General features: G+C 34.8%; 1 protein-coding gene across 2 annotated transcripts; it reads left to right on the top strand.

Annotated features, from left to right (window-relative positions):
- The first annotated feature begins 1,776 nt into the window (after nt 1-1,776).
- LOC120077045 (wax ester synthase/diacylglycerol acyltransferase 4-like) lies at nt 1,777-6,926 on the top strand. Of its 2 annotated transcripts, XM_039030883.2 has the most exons (5): nt 1,779-2,131; nt 3,163-3,729; nt 4,786-5,139; nt 6,069-6,206; nt 6,619-6,926. In XM_039030883.2, the coding sequence occupies exons 1-5, from the start codon at nt 1,940-1,942 to the stop codon at nt 6,766-6,768; spliced, it is 1,401 nt and encodes a 466-aa protein (XP_038886811.1). In that variant the 5' UTR covers nt 1,779-1,939; the 3' UTR covers nt 6,769-6,926. The 2 variants fall into 2 exon arrangements, with proteins under 2 accessions (XP_038886812.1, XP_038886811.1); XM_039030884.2 differs by lacking the exon at nt 6,069-6,206 and having other exon boundaries at nt 1,777-2,131.
- The last annotated feature ends 12,267 nt before the right edge of the window (nt 6,927-19,193 follow it).

The following is a 19,193-nucleotide window of genomic DNA, read 5'->3' as shown; positions in this document are numbered from 1 at the left end:
ATACAAGTGTTGAAATAATATATATATATATATAGACATATTATTATAAAAATGACATATATATTTTTAATATTTATAAAAATTATAACTTATTTTTATTAAATTGTTCTAGTTTTATTGATATATCTGTCTTCTAAGCTATCGATTTATTTATCCTTAAATACTCATTAGCCTACATTATAATCCGTGTATTTGAATTTGTTTTTGATGTCAAAAGAAAAAAAGACCACTACCATACATAAGGTTCTTCATTTTTTTTAAGAAAATTTGAGGATCCTATTAAATATAAAACAATGGAAAGATGGCCCATAGAAAGAAACCTATCAAATGTGATGCTTGTGTTAGCTTGTTTTCTTTACTATAAATTTTTGTTGGGGAACTAATGTATTTTACTTTTGTATGTCAAGTGAATCAAAAGATTAGGTGCACTATTTAATATGTCTATAAGTTGCAAAAGCTATGGAAAGTTATGGGAGAAAAGAAGAGTGTAATGTGTGCATATATATCTTGGGCAACTTTAGATTAGGGAATTCTACAACAAAAACAGGTTTTTATAACTCTAAAAACCACGATATATTTGAAGGATTAAGTTGGAAGGAAAATGGAGATATGTTTCTATTGTTTTGGAATTTGAAATGAGAAAAGTGTAATATATATATCCTCATTTGTGTATCAACATGTACTTAATATATACTTATATTTGATATATTCAACATGTACTTAATATATACTTATATTTGATATATCAATCAAACTTATATTTGATATAGAAGTATATCGATAATATTATTGTTATACAAAATATGAAGTATATCGTTCATGATGATACACTTAACGGCAATACTTAGGATGCACCAATCTTTATGTATCTCATTTTCATTACACATAAACAATGGATTCAAATATTTTAAAAGAGAAGTAAGAAAAATTTGTTGGGTAAGAAATATGATTGGACAATTTGGTGGGATGCACAATTGGGCATTCCAAAGAGTGTATATGATAATTCATTCAAAATGAAAACATACATAATATATATTTGAGTATTTAGCAATTTATGAACGTTGGTTCATAATTCGTCTTATTGGTCTACTTAGATGGCTCAACACTCCATTTTGGAGAATCGAGGCTAAGAAAGATGAAGATTTTAGGCCCCAACGACAAAGAAACAAGCATTTTGTGTCACTTTTCAAAAATTAAAAATTTAAGTTTCACATTTATAAGCATTGCAAAGCTCATGCAACCATGTGACTTGACGTTGAGCTAATATATTAATTTCATGGTGCATGTTCATACACAACACATGAGTACTTTTATTGATGAGGATCCCACATTTAAAAAAAATCAAGAGATCTTACAATGTTTATAAGATACATAAATTATTCTTCTCATTGTCATTTTTTTCAGATAGAACCTCATATTAGGGAAAACCTTTCATTACTACGGCAAGAATAAGCAAATAATAATAATAATAATATAATTGAGGAATTAAAAGAAAACAAAAAAAACTATGAAACACATGAATTTACGTGAAAAACTTTCAAACCATAGAAAACTCACAACTCACAAAAAAAAAAAAAAATCACCATGTGAAAAATTGTTATAATCATATTGAATAATTTTCTACTTTGATTGCACATCTATCAATATGACATTATTGCTCGTGAATCTATAGAGACGTCGTATTAAAAAGGATCCCACATTAAAGTTTAAAGTAAAGAAAAAGTGTCGGTGTCACTTATGATATATACACAATTGACAGTTATAGAGCCTTATTGTGGCATAGGGAGAAGGGTTAAGAATTGAATGTTGAGCCAACAAGCTGTAATTGAAACTTATTGTAGTAATAAATACGAAGACGTATCTAGTAGCTACGCTATAATCTATATATTTGAAGTGATGGTTAGCTTAAAACGGGGTTGAATTGAAGGGGCTTCGGCAAATGGAGATTAAGAAGGAACAAGAGGATGAGTGGCTGGAGCCAGTGAGCCCTACTGCTCAATTCTTCAACACATCAGCATTGTCCATTTCTGTTATTGCTGTTTTGGAATTTGAAATTCCCATTGATGAAGCCAAAATTATGTCTTATGCTAAGGATCTTATTCCTCTCAACCCCTTGTTTAGTTCTATTATGGTACTCTCTCAAACTCCACTATTTCATTACTTCTATTATGCTAATATTACATTCTTTTTCTCTCTAAACTACTCATGGAAGTTAGAATTACTGTTATGTTTCTCAACCCAATATCTGCTTGAATTCTATTTTCGTTTCAATTATACTCCAAACAAATTATTACTTGAAGGCTCTTTTCCTGTTAAACTCATGGACGATGGAAAAATTTGTATATAACCTAAACACATACATCAAGTAAATTATATACAAAAGAAGAGATAATTTTTTTTCTTCACTATTTCCTTTTCCTTTTTTCACCACTTTTATATTCCTCTTAACCTTTTTTTTTTTCTATGACTTTGTACCCATTTTGCTAACTTTTTTCTCATTTCATCTAATTTTATTTTTCTCTCTTCAAAGCTTTTCTTTTGAAAATATTTTCATCTCCTCTGACTTTTTTTTTCTATAAAATTTCATCTCCTTTAGTTTTTGGAAAATTATTTTAAATAGAAAAATATTATTGAAAAGATTTTCAAATATAGCAAAAAATCACCGTCTATTAGTATGTCTATTAGTGATACATTATAGTAGTCTATCACTACCTATCACGATCGACAGTGATATTTTACTATATTTATAAATATTTAGGTTCAATTTACTATATTTGAAATGGAAAGGAGCTCTTAATTTTTTGTCCAACTTTCTTTCTTTAAATTTAATTTCCCCACCCTATCTCTGGCCTTTATGTGGAGACTTTTTTTTTGTCAGCTCTCTATCTCTTCTCTCTCCATTTTTATTTTTCTCCTAATTATTTTCTTCTATCATTAACTTTTATTTACCACCCACTATTTTTTCCCTCTCAAATATAAATTTATAATAATACAGCTTTTAAAAATTTAAAGGCAGCTTAAATAATATATTTCAAGTTTATGAATATGTTAGACACTCAATATAATATATTATATTACAAATATATAAACTCATTAGATATGTTTTTTAAGTAAGAAACAGATTAAAGACAACATACTGAAACTTAAGCTTTTTGAAAACAGGTAAATGATATAAATGGGGAGAGAAAATGGAAGAAAGTGGAAGTGAAAGTTGAAGAGCAAATTCTTGTGGCTGCTCCACCTTCAAATTTGTCAAATGAGCTCTATGATGCATATTTCAATGAATATATAACAGATTTGAGTGTACAAGAATTGCCCCAAAATAAACCATTGTGGGAAATTCATATACTAAATTGTCCAACAAGTAATGCAGCTTCTAATATAATTCTCAAGTTTCATCATTCACTTGGAGATGGCTATTCAGTGATGGGTCTTCTTCTTTCTAGCATGACAAGAGCAGATAATCCTTCTCTCCCCTTAACTTTTCCTTCAAGCAAAATTAATTCAAATCAATCAAGGCAAATTCCAAGTGGTGTCTCTCAAGTTTTGTTGTCTTCTATCAATAGTGTGTTAGATTTTGGATTGAGCTTAATTAAAAGTAGTGTTCTTGAAGATGAGTTGACACCCATAAGATCAGGGGATGATGGTGTGGAGTTTAAGCCAACTTCAATTTGGACAATGAATTTCTCTCTTCATCAAATCAAACAAATCAAATCCAAACTTAGAGTGGTATGCTTCTTTTTCCTCCATCTCTATATAACTATCTCTACTTTTTATCACTATTTTATTTAAGTACATTTTGGTGTTAGTTGACCCGACAAAATGATGAGCAGAGAAATTAAAAGTAAGCAATACAACTGAAAATACGAGAATTTACGTGAAAAACTCCAATTCGAAGTAAAAATCACGGACCAAAAAAAATTCTACTATGTGAAAACACTCTATTCGAAGCTTTGTCTATTCACACCATTTTTCTTTTTCCTATTCTCAAAGTAGAAATAATGAAAAGAGAAAATTTAATTAGCATACATAAGCTTTAAATTTTTTTTTCTAATTGGGATATCTAAAAACAAAGGAGATAGGCTCCTTGTATAACTAGGAGCCCATCCCACCAAATTATCCTAGCTAATTATCCTAGCTCAACATATATTTCTAAGAGGTAATATATTTGGATTTCAAATTATCCTAGCTAATAAGAAACGCTTTAAAGTTGGGTGTACTAACTCTAGTTAATTTTATCTTTTTTGTAATATCTAGTTTGAGAGTAGGAAAATTGATGTGAGTGATATAAGTTTTGAGAGTCAAACCTTGAAAAAGTCATATTTTTGTAATTGAGATCTTAGGGAGAATTCTGTGTGGTAATTGTAATAATTTTTCACACAATAGGTTTCATTCTGTTGGGATGTAGTTCTTCTCATTGGACTTCGAGTTCCCCATGAAAATTCTTTTGTTTATTTTCTTTTTAATTTCTCTATCATTTTTATTGGAATGCCTTGAATCTATTATTCAACGATCTTTGCAATATGTATGTAAATCCTCTAATTCTATTGGTGTCTATGCAATCTATATTATTTGATATATTTCTCTCTAATTATAAACCGGTCTCTCCCTCTTTCATGGATATAGCTAACACAGTATTAATGAACTACGTAAATCAATGGCAATCTTTTCTGTTAACATTTTCTTTCATAACATTTTTTTTGTTTACTTATTGTTGAAGTAGTAGTGAGAGGTTTTTCTCAACACATGTCATAAATAATAAACTTTTAATTCGTGTTTTTGTAGACGATCAACGATGTGATTGCAGGAGTTCTATTTTTGGGAATTAGATTATACATGGAAGAGACTCGTCCCGACTCGACCAAATCCAACTCAACAGCATTGGTTTTACTCAACACAAGAATGTTTGGAACTTACAAGTGTATGGAAGATATGTTGAATCCCAATTCAAATACCCCATGGGGGAATCGATTTGCCTTCTTGCATATTGACATTCCTAAGCTCACTGATTATGAGCTTTCAAACCCACTCCAATTCGTCGAAGCCGCACAAAAATTGATCAAGAGAAAGAGAGATTCTTCTGCTGTTTTCCTCCTTGACAAGCTAATGGAGATGATACACAAGTTCAGGGGCTCAGAGGTATGTACACAAATTTGTGAAAACCATATATTATATATTATAGTTTAGTCCTACTAAAAATTAATTTTTTTAAAAAATATATGTTTGTTTTATATATGGGTCAATATTATTGTCAAAAGCTATTCCCTATGGTCTATTTTTCTAAGGAAAAAAAAGTATCTTTTCGATCCATAGGTTTTGAGTTTAGTTTCTATTTAATTCATTAGGCTTTAAAATTATGTTATACTCTTATTATAAGTTTTGAGTTCAATTCAGTTTAGCTTATAGGTTTCAAAATGTTACCTTGAGTTTTATTTCAATTTGGTCCTTTAAGTTTCAAAATTTATGCATTAAACTTTTTAATTTTCACTAAATGCTCACTTCGGTGATTTTTGTTAATATCTATTAATTAATTTAAAGTAAAATTTTAAATTAATTCTAATAGTGATGGAAAATATTGAAATTTAATTAATTATAATTTTTTTAATTTTTCAAAATTAGTTTATAAATATTAACACTAAAGATTAAAAGTGAGTATCTAGCAAAAAAAAAAAAAAAAAAAAAATCAAGGTTAAAAGTGTAAATTTTGAAACCCTAAAAACCATATTAAAATTAAATTAAAAATTCTAGAGTAAAATTGTAAAGATTTTGAAACCTATATATTTAAACCACTAAAAAGACACTATTAACTAACTTAGGATTCTAGGTTTTATGATATCAAAGTAAATAATATGTTACGTTTAAATTCTTGTAATGTTATTTTCTCTTTTATTAACATCAAAATCAATTTGTTTGAGTCTTATACTAGTTCGTTTATAAATTTTTAAGCTCATAAGAGAATATTAAAGCATTGATATAAAATTAAATTTATCATAATCAATCAACTTGCATACTAAAGTACTGGTTTACAAATTTTTTTTTATCATGTACACGTATGAAATTATTTGTAGGCAGCAGCCAAATATGTGTACAAGACTATAAAAAACTCAAGCATAAGCATATCAAATTTGATCGGGCCAAAGGAGAAAATTGCTTTGAGTGGTCACCCTGCAAAAGGAATGTACTTTACCGTAGTTGGTATACCTCAGGTACTATCCGCATTAATAATTAAAACAATAATATAATAAACGACACAATTTTAATACACATCCCTAGATTTTAAAGATTGTATCAATTTAAACAATCAACTTTCGTAAATGTCTTAGTTAACACCCTCCTTAATTCAAATTTAGTTTGAAAAATATGGTGTGAAAGATGTAATTGTTTTGATAATTAAACTTTCTAAATTGTTATAAGCGAATCAATTTAGATTCTTTATTAATATTAGATTTGAAAAACCGTCCATGCATTCATAAAATAGGTGATTAGAATTGAAGCATGCATGCATTCATAAAATATTGTCCATGCATGCATCAATCAAGGAAATTGGAGAATCTAAATCAAAATTTAAAAATGTATGAAGAAAGAAAGAAATAGAATCTAAGCATTTGTTATTTGCAGAGTTTGAAGATAACAGTGATGAGCTACATGGAAAATTTGAGGATTGCTTTTGGGAGCGAGAAAGATTTTATAGATCAAGAGAAATTCACTTGTTGTATGAAAAAGGCTTTTGACCATATACATGAGGCTTCCATATACGTTTCCATTTAGACGCTATCCACTAAAGCTATGTTTAATTCTTCATCATCATTATCAAAAAGACATTGTTATTATGATACAAGCGATTCCGTTATGAGGCGCTTTTAAGTAAATGGATTTGGAGATATATTAATGAAAGCAACAATAGTCTACAGAGAGCTGACAATAAATATGAGACTTTGCTCCCTAGAACATTCCAAGTAAATGTAAGTTAGTGCAAAGGCTCCATGGTTTAACATCTCTAACTATCATACTGAGATTCTTAAAAACATTAGCAGGAAAATTTCAAACGGTGCCAATACTTTATTTTGGCATCATAGTTGGTCTATTAATGTTATTCTTCAACAGCGATTCCCTCGTTTTTTCATGCACTCTCCTCCAATACAAATCTAACTGTTAAAGATGTTTGGTGTCTGAATACACCTACTTTACATTTTTATCCTCATCGTCTTCTTCAGTACAGCAGAAAGATGGAGGGTCCATTCGGATTGACTAAAGAAAAAAAGTGTTTTTTCAAAAAACTTATTTTTATTTCCTCTCATCGGATCCCCCAACAGTGAATCGGCTGATGAAGATGCTATTATTTGGCTCCCAAGGACTAGTGGGACTTTTACTGTAAAATCCTACAAAAGCTTGCTTGTGAGTGCACGCACGACTACTCCATCCATCACCGTGAGTCTGGTATAGTCAACATATTTGTCCACAAAATATAAGTTCTTTATTTGGACTTGTTGGGTTGTTCTAACGTCTGCAGGCCCAAAACCAAGATTTTCCACTGAAGGCCAAAATTTCAGATAAATTTAGCTGAGGTTAGTAGAAATTATGGTTGAAAATGAGTCACGAGTGTTGGAGAACCGAGGAACACGTCTATGGCAGGATTTTCTCAACCGGCTGAATAGGATAATGAACTCAAAGGCAGACTCGATCAGGTAAACATTTTCTTTCTTCCTTACTCGATGATCTCTTTTCTTTATTCGACGTTCTCTCTATTATTTGATGACTATTCTTCTTTACTCGATGACTTTTCTTCTTTACTCGATGCAACTAGATGCTACTTGATACTCAAAGTTGTAGTTTTGATTGTAAAATGATATTTATGTTGCTTTTGCAACGAAACAAATGAAGATTTGCAAGGAGAATAAGAGAAAGAAAGGAAGAAAGCACAGTTTACGTGGTTCGGCCAAAATACTTACGTCCACGGGAAGATTTTCTTTTCTTTTGCATCTTAAAGATTTCTTTTACAGTAGTTTAGTACTTACAATAGAAAAATGATGAGTACATGTTGTAGATCTGATCAATAGGTAATTTATATTGTATACCTCTTGTCAGTTACATGATGTATAATTTTTATTATGTAAAAACTAAACTAGGTGTACTATGTATTTGAGTCAACATTTTATAAATTCTCCACCTTGACTCTAATGCATGCAATCTTCTAATCTTCTAGATTTTGACCAATTCGTTTATCCTGTGTCTGGAAGATCGTAAACAACTAGCTTGAGACATTTGATTAATTTGAGTTTTGATAATGGTTTCGTCAACATGTCTGATGCATTCTCTAATGTATTTACTTTTATGATTTCTATTTCCCCTGCCTCTATTTTATCTTTAATGAAATGATACTTTATATCAATATGTTTTGTTCTTGTGTGGTATTATGGGTTTCTGGATAAGTGTATTGCAATTTGGTTGTCACAGTAGAGTTTTACTACTGTTTGATTCAATCCAAAGTCTTTTAATAGTTCTTTAAGCCACAATGCCTCTTTAATAGCTTCTATTAATGCCATGTATTCAGCCTCTGTTGTAGATAAGGCCACTATAGATTGTAATGTAGCTTTCCAATCGATTAGATTAGGACCATAAAGGAACAGATGGCCTGTTAAGGATCTCCTTTTATCCAAATGACCAGCATAGTCAAGATCCACATATCCATATAACTCTAGATTTGGTTCTGTAGATTTCTGATAGGTTAGTCTTGAGTTTTTGGACCAAATAAGGTACCTTAAGATCCATTTAGTGGCCTTCTAGTGTCTCTTACCTGAGTTAAACATATATCTACTAACAAAGCTAGTTGAGTATGAAAGGTCAGGTTTGGTAGAAATCATTAAGTACATCATGCTTCCAACTGCTTGACTATAGGGTATAGTAGACATCTGTTTTAGGATCTTCTCACAATAGTTAAGTTGGTTGATGCCTAAAACAAACTATTTTCTGTCCCTTGAAATCTCAATTCCTAGGAATTTACTTGCCTCTCCCAAATCCTTTATGTCAAATTCTCTCTTTAGGAGATCTTTGACATGAGTTAGGTCTTCCTTGAACGTACCTGCCAGTAACATATCATCCGCATATATGTGTAAGTAAACTTTTTCCTTATAGGAACTTGTGTTTACATAAACACATATGTCATAGAAACTTCTTTTAAATCTAATGCTAGAAATATAGTCATTGAACCTCCAATACCAGTATCTAGGTGATTGTTTCAGCCCATAAATTGACTTATTGAGCAAGCAATAGAGATTCTATTTCCCTTTAATTTTAGATCTATTAGGTTGTATCATGTAGATTGTCTCTTCTAGATGTCCATGTAGGAAGGCTGTCTTCACATCTAGTTGATACAATTCTAAATTGTTTTGAGCAACAAAAGATAAGAGAATTCTTATAGAAGTTTGTTTAACAACTGGAGAGAAAATCTCTGAATATTCCTTTCCTTTGTGTAAACCCCTTTGCAACCAACCTTGCCTTATACCTAAGTTTTAGATCACATGATGCACCTTCTTTCAATTTAAAAACCCATTTGGAAGCTATTAGTTTATAAGCTTTGGGCAGAGGGGCTAGAGACCAAGTATCATTCACATTTAGTGAGTACATTTTCTCATTCATAGCTTCTGTCCAATTCCTTGGATCAGGACAACTTGTTGCTTCTTCAAAGGTTGTTGGTTCTTGGTCAGTAGGAGCTACTACAGCATTAAGAACTAGATTTATATAGTTCATTTTAGTATATCTAGCTAGAGGAGTAATGATCCTTCTCTGTCTATCACAAGTTAAGGCATACTGACTCAAATCAGATTGTATATTAGCAGTTTTCTCTTGCTCCCCTGCTTTTTCCTCTACATTTTTTAAGTCCTTAGGTAGATTAGGTTTTTTAGGTTACTCAGTGGTTATCTTCACCTTAATTCCTATGGTGGAGATCTCAGCTTCATCCTCAAGCCTTTTTTTCTTTTTGCATAAACATCTCCTCTTCTCTGAAAGTAATGTCTCTACTAATTATGAAATTTTTCTCTACTAGATGCACATCTTAAATCCTTTGACTGCCTCAGTAAAGCCTACAAACATGCAGTTAATAGCTATGGCCTTTAAATTTCCCTTATTTTGGTGTACAAACCCCACACATCCAAATACTTTAAGGTTGTCAAGACTAAGAGGATGGTTAGACCACTTCTCCTCTGGGGTAAGTAACTCTAGAGATGTGTGTGGGCACCTATTTAAGGTGTAAACAGTGTAGGCTGCAGTTTCTGCCCAAAAAATTTCACCTAGGATAGCATCAGATAGCAAATACCTTACTCTTTCCATTATGGTTCTGTTTAACCTTTCAGCAAGCCCATTCTATTGAGGTGTGTGAAGGAACTCTTATCAAAGAGAACCTATAAGTGGAAGTAAGATCATTCCAAATTCATTGTGACAAAAATACAAGCATTCACAAACATACATACACATTATTCATTTCAGAATAAATTACGGCATGCTTTCAAAAATTAAATACAAAGGAACAAGAGACTCACCTTTGAAGAACTTTTCTTCTATTTGTCTCTCATTCTCGCTTAGACCAGCACCTTTCTCGGAGTAAGAATTTAGGAGGTGTGGGCTCTCTTGGATTTGTAGAGGGAAGGAGGAAACTACGATCGTCTTCAACGACTAAGTGATAACGAGCATAAATGCACGTTATTACAGTGCTAAGTTATTAAACAATGCAGGTTTGCATTGATAAAATATATAAGATTGCGTCCAAAAAGCATTAAGTTTATAACATTGCGGTCACATGCGTTCATCGCAAAAAAACAGTTAACTTTTGTATTTTTGGTGCAGAATATGCGTTGACGAAAAGTGTAAAATGCGATCACAAGAAAGCAACGGTCGAGTGTAGCGTTATCGCAAGGCTTTGCGGTGATTTGTGCTTGCAAATATCTACTCAAGAAGGATTACCGCAAAGAGCCACCACAACTTAATGGGCGCATCTGGGTGAAAAGCATAATAAATCACGATGGGACAGAAAGCTGATGACGGTCAATTCCGAATTAAGTTGACAAGCCGCTAATGAACTATTGTAGTAAGTACACTAAGCTTTTCGGTGACAAATATTCGGCGCATCAGACAGAGAATTAATGTCATCCCATCAGTGTAATCATAAGATAGAAGCAACCTTTCACCCTGAAGCTCTATAAATACCGAAGGCAACCTTCAGTGAAGGAGTTCAGACAGTTAGAGAATTTTTCCTTAGAAAGAAACAGCCTTGGTTATAGTTTTTCATTTTCTTTAGAAGGCGAGCAAGAGAAGAGAAGTGACACCGGAAGATCGCTCTAGTCAGCTCAAGAGAGAACCCAGAGGCGTGGAAAGCAGAGAGAGGGCCGACTCTCGCGAGAGCGAGACTATCTTTTGAATAGAGTATAAAAGACAGTGTAAAAGCCTTGGGAAGCAAGAGATTGCTACCGGGCTCTTTATTCTCATCTTGCATTGTTATTTTGTATTTCAACTCTATATCTATTAAGTGGAATTTGCTATTCTACATCTATTCACTCTCTTAAAAGCACGCATGAGTAGCTAACTTTATCGAATGGGTTGAGAAGAATTAAGCTAACATGACCTAGGATCTTCATCGCATATGATTATCTTGTCTTATACTACGCCCAACACCCCTTTAGAGCTACTTGAGAGAGAGTCTAAAGAAAAAACCTAAGACTTGAGAGAGCTAGGTTAGAATCTAGACTCGAGAGAACAAGATTAGATCTGCATAAGCGAGAGATAGGGATTTAGAGATAAGCTCTGTTTGCCAATATGCATCGCATGCACCCTAGAGATAGGTTATGAAATTATGTGGTCGCCTTATTTGTGTGTGTGTCATGTTGTCATCGCATAAATAAGAATCGAAGATTATGTGTAGGTTCTATAGACTCATCGCATATATCGCATCCGTTCTAGTACTAGAAGCCGTAGCATTTGTGTTGAGAGATGATTTGCTATTGTATGTGTGTTGCATGATCGCATAACATGAACACATCCTAGGAATTGTTAGCTAAATCCCTTCTCAACCCGTTCCCTGCATATTCATCGCATCTTTCGTATTATCAACTCTTTTCGTAACTCTGATGCTTGGTAATATGAAGTGAAATTATGGATGATATGCGATGGTGAAATTACGTTGTGCACTCAAGTTTCCTCAGCGGAATCCAAGTGTAAACTCCACTGAGTTTCCTGGTAAGTCTAGGGTCGAACTCAGGGACTTGTGAAAATAGATTGCAATGGTAATTTTTATGAAGACTTTGCGGTGACTGGTAACTCAATTAATTGTGGGTTTGTTGTTGATTGCGTTAATGAAAAATAAACTAATGCGGTGGATTTGTGAAAAGATAGTTTTGTGATAGATGCACTAAGTATGCGGATGAATGATTTGAGAAGATCTTTAGCTAGCATTACTTGGGAATACGTCAAACTATGCGATCATGCTACAACCATGCACAACAAGTCATTTCCCAATGCAATTATGATGCTCTCAAATCTAGGACGCATATGTTGAATGCAAAAGTGTCCATAGAGATTATCCCTAAGTCTCTACTCTTTTCCTATGCGATGATGCAAAATACATAAAGGCAAGGTGACCGCATACAATAATATCCTATCTCTAGGATGCATGCGATGCGTTGATAACAAATAGTGCTTATTCCTAAGCTCCAATCTCTTGATTATGCATTCTAATCTGACTCTCCCGGGCCTAGATTCTAACCTGACCTTCCCAAGCCTAGATCCTGTCCTTAGACTACACTCCCGAGTATCTTTAACAGATGAATGAAGCATACATAATACAAGATAATCGCATAAAATGAAGATTCCCTAGTTGTCCTAGCTAAATGCTTCTCAACCCATTCAATTGATTTAGCTACTCATGCGTAAATAAAAGAGAGTGAACAGATATAGAGAAGGAAATTTCATTTTTATAAATGAGTTTAAGTACAAAATAACAATGGAAGATAAAGGTAGAAAGCCTGGTAGTAATTCCTTGCTAACCGAGGCTTTTACACTATCAATCTCTATTCGATTCCAAAGATGTTCCTGCTTCCGCATATGTCGACCCTCTCTCTGTCCTTGAAGCTTTCGGCGCTCTCCTAAGCTTACCGGAACGATCTGCCAGCACAACCTTCTCTCTCGCGTCTGCCTTAAAATAAAAGAAAATCTAAGTTCAAGGCTAGACTATGAACAAACTTCTGAACTGGTGGAATGGTGAACCCTTTTTCTGAAGGATGCCCTTAGTATTTATAGAACATCTATGGTGAACGGCGGCTTCTCTCTCATGATTGCACAGATGGGACTGCTTTAATTCTTGACTGATGTGCCGAATATTTGTCACCGAAAAGCTGAATGTACTTGTCATCGTTATTGGCTGTCAACTTAATTCAGATTCGACTGTCATCAGCTATTTGTCCCATCGTGATTAATTAGCCTTTCACAGATGCGCCCACCATGTTGCACTAACCAAGTTGCGAAAATCCTTCTTGGACGAATATTTGCGAACACGATCACCGCAAAGCCTTGTAGTAATCCTATGCTCGATCAGTGATTTCCTATGATCGCAATTTCCGCCTTGCGTCATTGCATATTCTGCACAAAAAATACAAAAATCAACTATTCTAATGCGATGAATGCATGCGACCGCAATATTATGAAATTGATGCTTAATGGACACAATTTAACATGTTCTATCAACGCAAGCCAATATTGTTTAAGAACTTAGCACTATGATAACGTGCATTTCTGCCCGTTATCAAACTCCGTCGTATACATTTCTTTTATACCGCAAACAACACCTCAAAAATAACTATTTGATTTATTGGTTACTGATAACGGGCAAAAATGCACGTTATCATAGTGCTAAGCTCTTAAAAATGCTGGCTTGCATTGATAAAATGTGTTAGATTATGTCCAAAAACCATTAAGTTTATTATATTGCCGCCACATGCGTTCATCACATAGGAACAGTTGATTTTTGTGTTTTTATGCAGAATATGCATTGACGCAAGGTGAAAATTGCGATCATAGGAAATCATTAGTCGAGCGCAGCATTATTGCAAGGATTTTCGGTGATTGTGCTCGCAAACATTTGCCCAAGAAGGATTGCCGCAACTTGGTCAGCGCAACTTGGTGGGCACATCTGGGTGAAAGGTATAATTAATCACGATGGGACAGAAAGTTGATGATAGTCGAATCTAAATTAAGTTGACAGCCGCTAACGAACAAGTACATTCAGCTTTTTGGTGACAAATAATCGGCACATCAGTCAGGAATTAAAGTCGTCCCGTCTGCGTAATCATGAGAGAGAAGCCGTCTTTCACCCTGGAAGTTCTATAAATACCAGAGGTATCCTTCAGAAAAGGGGTTAATCAATTCAGCAGTCTTTACGAGTTCACCATTCTGTTCATAGTTTAGCCTTGTTCTTAGGTTTTCTTTCATTTTACGGTGACGCGAGAGAAGAAGGTTGTACGACGGATCGTTCCTATAAGCTTGGGAGAATTTCGGAAGCTACCAGAACAGGGAGAAGGCCGACGCCTACGGAAGTAGGAATATCTTTGGAACCGAATAGAGAATGACAGTGTAAAATCCTCTATCAGCAAGGAATTGCTACCAGGTTCTCTACCTTTATCTTCCATTGTTATTTTGTACTCAAACTCATTTATAAAAAATGGAATTTCCTTCTCTATATCTATTCACTCTCTGTTATTTATGCATAAGTAGCTAAATCTGTTGAATTGGTTGAGAAGCATTTAGCTTGCACAACTTGAAATCTTCATTCTATGCGATTATCTTGTATTATGTATGCTTCATTCGTCCATTAGAGATACTTGGGAGGGTAGTCTATGGACAGGATCTATGCTTGGGAAAGCCAGGTTAGATTCTAGGCTCGGGAGAGTCAGATTAGAATGCATAATCAAGAGATAGGAGCTTAAGAATAAGAACTATTTGCTATTAACACATCGCATGTATCCTAGAGATAGGATATGATTGTGTGCGGTCACCTTTCCTTTATGCATCTTGCATCATCGCATAGGACAAGAGTAGAGACTTAGGAATAAGCTCTATGGACACTTTTGCATTCAACACATGCGTCCTAGACTTAGAAGCATCGCATTTGCATTGGAAAATGACTTGTTGTGCATGGTTGTAGCATAATCGCATAGTTTGATGCATTCCCAGGTAACGCTAGCTAAAGACCTTCTCAACCCATTCATCCGTATACTCAGTGCATCTATCACGCAATCCGAATTTTTCTCAAATCCGCCGCATTTATTTACTTTTCATCACCGCAAATAACAACCTCAATAACTATTGATTTATTTGGTTACCACAATTTCATAAAAATTACCACCGCAACTTGTTTTCACAAGTCCCTGAGTTCGACCCTGGACTTACTAGGAAACTCAGTGGAATTTACACTTGGATTCTACTAAGGAAACTTGAGTGTTCAATGCAATTTCACCATCGCATATCATCCATAATTTCACTTCATAAAATAACGCATCAGTTACTACAAAGTCTTTTAAATATTATCACTACATACCGTTTTCCCTAGTCCTTGAGTTCGACCTGGACTTACCAGGAAACTCAGTGGAATTTATACTTGGATTCTACTAAGAAAACTTATTGCTCAACGCATTTCCATCACCGCATTTCATTTCATAATTTCACCTCATAAAATAACGCATCAAGTTTTTGGCGTCGTTGCCGGGGACTTCAGTAATTCAGTGTGCTAACGGTAATTTTTCTGATTTCTTTGCAGCTCTCAATCTCTGGCGAATTACAATCCAGAGATTGAGAGGACGTTCCAACGAAAACTAAGAGATAGCCACCAACAATAACAATCAAATAAAGACGATATGGCGGAACAGCCTGGAAACGGAGTACCAAACAAAAACAATGTCATAGCGAATCTAATCCTACTGACAAACGATCACAATAGGCCCATTTGGGACTATGCATCGCCAAACCTCTACGATTTCTCTCCAAGAATCATGAGGCCTGTTCTTCATGGATCCCGATTCGAAATGAAACCGGTGATGCTGCAGATGATCGAGACTGCAGAACAGTTCGGAGGAAGGCGTGGCGAGGATCCGCACGCCCACCTCCGGAGCTTTATAGAAATCTGCAACACTTTTGTGTTCCCGATTATCTTTACCGAAGAAGTTCGACTAACTTTGTTCCCATTTTCTTTGTGTGATCAGGCACGAAAATGGGCGTATTCTCTAGAACCGGGGTAGATCACTTCCTGGAAACAAGTACTAAAGAAGTTTATGAAGAAATATTTCCCATTTATTGAAAATGCCAGGAGAAGGAAATTAATAACGAATTTTGAATAAGAAACTGACGAATCACTCAGCGATGCTTGGGCGAGGTTTAAGAGGCTGGTAAGAGACTGTCCATATAACGGCTTACCAAACTGCTTGCGGATGGAGGTTTTTTTATCAAGGACTAAACCCTGCTTCGCAGATCGCTGCCAATGTGGCAGCAGCTGGTGGTCTGCTTGACAAAACATATGAGGAGGCCAAAAATATACTTGATCGCATTTCCAAAAATCATGAGGATTAGTGAGAAAGTGATCAAAGATTAAGAATTAAAGATAATGACGTGAACAACGAGGCCATCGCATCCCTTTAGAATCAAATGACTATGAAGATGAGTTTGATACAAGGCATCGCAATTAATAGCACGGGAGCGAAAAAAGGGCAGGTCAATGTAATTGCTCAAACGACCGCAAGTTATGTCATCTGTGGAGACACTCATCCGATGGAAGAATGCCCAAGAAATCCGCAGTCAATGTGCTTCATAAAGAATAATCCCTATTCTGATACATACAACCCCGGGTGGAGAAACCACCCAAATTTTACGTGGAAAAATCAGCAACAAAACTTTAAACTAGTGGCGCAAAAAGAAGAGCCACCCAGATTTTTCCCACGAACCAACGATCCAACGCATAACCAAGCCAACAGCTCGCAGACACCACAATCTTCGTCCTTAGAGAGTTTGTTGAAGCAGTACATTGAGAAGAATGAATCATTGCTTCAGAATCAAGCAACGTTCATCCAAAATCTCGAAATTTAGTTGGGACAAATTGCAGGCGAGCTAAAAAATAGACCGCAATGAGCTTTGCCGAGCTCAACTGAGCTTCCGCGCAATGCTGAGGGTACAGGGAAGAAACAATGCTTAGCAGTCTCCTTGCTACGTGACAAAATAACTGTGGAAGTAGGGGAGTAACCCATCACGACCAACTTGAATGCGGTAACAACCAAGGACCCATTGACTTATAATTCAAAAAAGCCCGAGAAGATGAACCCCAAAGTTGCATCCACCCTTAAGCCTTTAGAACATGAGGCAGAAGAAGTCTAGCTACCACCAGTTTCACAAAGAGTGAAAGGGAAACAAAATGATTAAGAAAAGATCACGACAGTGGCAGTAACACAAAATGCTATGATCCTACAAAAAATGTGCGACCCAAGAATCTTCATGATACCATGGTCCATTAGAAGGGTCTACAGTGGCCAAGCACCATGCGATCTTGGAGAAAGTATAAACGTAATGCTATTATCAATCTTCAAACGATTGAATATGGGCAACCTCACGCCCACGACGGAGACTCTCCTACTTGTGGACAGATCCCGAATACATCCTGAAAGAGATTTGAAAGATGTCGCAATCTCAATTGATAAATTCATCTTGCCGACAGACTTCATCATTTTGGATTATAAAGCGGACGAAGATGCGTCCATCATATTGGGACGACCATTCCTCTCGACCAGTCGCACTCAAATTGATGTATACAAGGGGGAGATTGTGATGAACATTAACGGGGAAAAGCTCCGGATTAAGGCAGTCAAGATTCCAAAGGATAAAGAAAAGAAGAAAAAGTCGTCGTGGACATAAAAAAGTCTAGCTTGTACCGCAAAATAAGCAGTCCCTGAGTACCTCATCAGGGATGTAATCCTTTTGAATATCATTTCTCTACATCAATGCTTCATGAACTTTCATCACCTTGTTATTATTTGTTATCGCATATTTACTTCTTTGCTACTCTATAAAAAAAATGTGATCGTGCTGAACGATTGCGGTGAAAGATTTTGTCAACTCATTTTGTTAACTCTATTTTTTTTTAATATTATTTGACTCTCTCAATGTTTTTCATGCAATGATCAAGGTGAACGATTGCGGAGGCGCTACACGAAGATGCAACTACCTTATTCCATCACTGCAGTCTAAAGGAGGTAGATCGCCGCAAAGCAGGATGCGTCAACAAACAATGCGGGCGACAACGCAAATTTGGGGGTTGTATTCTTCCTTGACTTTATTCCAAATTCTGCACTATCGCATCGTATTTTAATTTTGAAAATTTTATCACCACATCCTCTTTCGTTACCACAATCATTTAACATTGATAAATTTAGTAAGTCACCGCATGCTTTCTCTTTGCCAATTATGATTTCAATGATGAAACACATGCTTCTATTTTTTTCATGTACACTAGAGGCAACTTAATTTAGGACAGTCACTTCATGAAATATTTCTAAAAGTTAGTGGTCTGCTAGTTTTCTTTCAAACTGACCCTTTACCAGACTTCCTAAGAACATCGCATGACATTTTTCAATCTTTTGGCAATGAGGACATTGCTGCATTTTAAATTTGGGGGTGAGGTATTTATTTTCGACCTTGCTATTTTTTAACTCTATAAAAAAAATCATCATAACTTTGCAATCGGATCCTACTCATAGTTGGATGTTCGTATGACACACGTGAGGGCAAGCCGAAACGAAGGTAGGAATCATGATCAACGCATAAATAAATGACCGCAACTTCGCTGCCGAGTAGCTATGAGTTTAGTTTGAGAAAGAACGCCTTACTCATAGTTAGATGTCTGCATGACACACGTGGGGGCAAGCCAAAACGAAGGCGAGGCACTTGGATCAGCGCAAGGTCAGAGAAAAATAAGAATGTAAAAAATATGCAAGGATAAAAATCATTTAATACCCTAGTGAAAAAGTTTTTTGAAATAAATCATGCGATGTCATGGAATCTAATAAAGTCTTTTTGAAGGTTAAACTTGCAGTCCCTAGGTCTTAGAAATATTTTAAGACGAGACCTGAATAAGAATTAAGGAAATTTTGGTGTATAGGATTTGAATAGAGTAT

The sequence above is a fragment of the Benincasa hispida genome, chromosome 5 (genome assembly GCF_027475165.1).
Source record: "Benincasa hispida cultivar pf3 chromosome 5, pf3_genome.v1.1, whole genome shotgun sequence".
NCBI lineage: Eukaryota > Viridiplantae > Streptophyta > Magnoliopsida > Cucurbitales > Cucurbitaceae > Benincasa > Benincasa hispida.
The sequence above is the reverse complement of the archived record's forward strand: the minus strand, read 5'-3'. Positions and strand labels throughout refer to the sequence as shown.

Excerpts from the sequence above, each read along its gene's own strand:
- LOC120077045 (XM_039030883.2), top strand. The coding sequence starts at position 1,940 with ATGGAGATTAAGAAGGAACAAGAGGATGAGTGGCTGGAGCCAGTGAGC. Across the intron at positions 3,730-4,785 it reads TCAAATCCAAACTTAGAGTG|ACGATCAACGATGTGATTGC; the intron begins GTATGCTTCTTT and ends GTGTTTTTGTAG. Across the intron at positions 5,140-6,068 it reads ACAAGTTCAGGGGCTCAGAG|GCAGCAGCCAAATATGTGTA; the intron begins GTATGTACACAA and ends AATTATTTGTAG.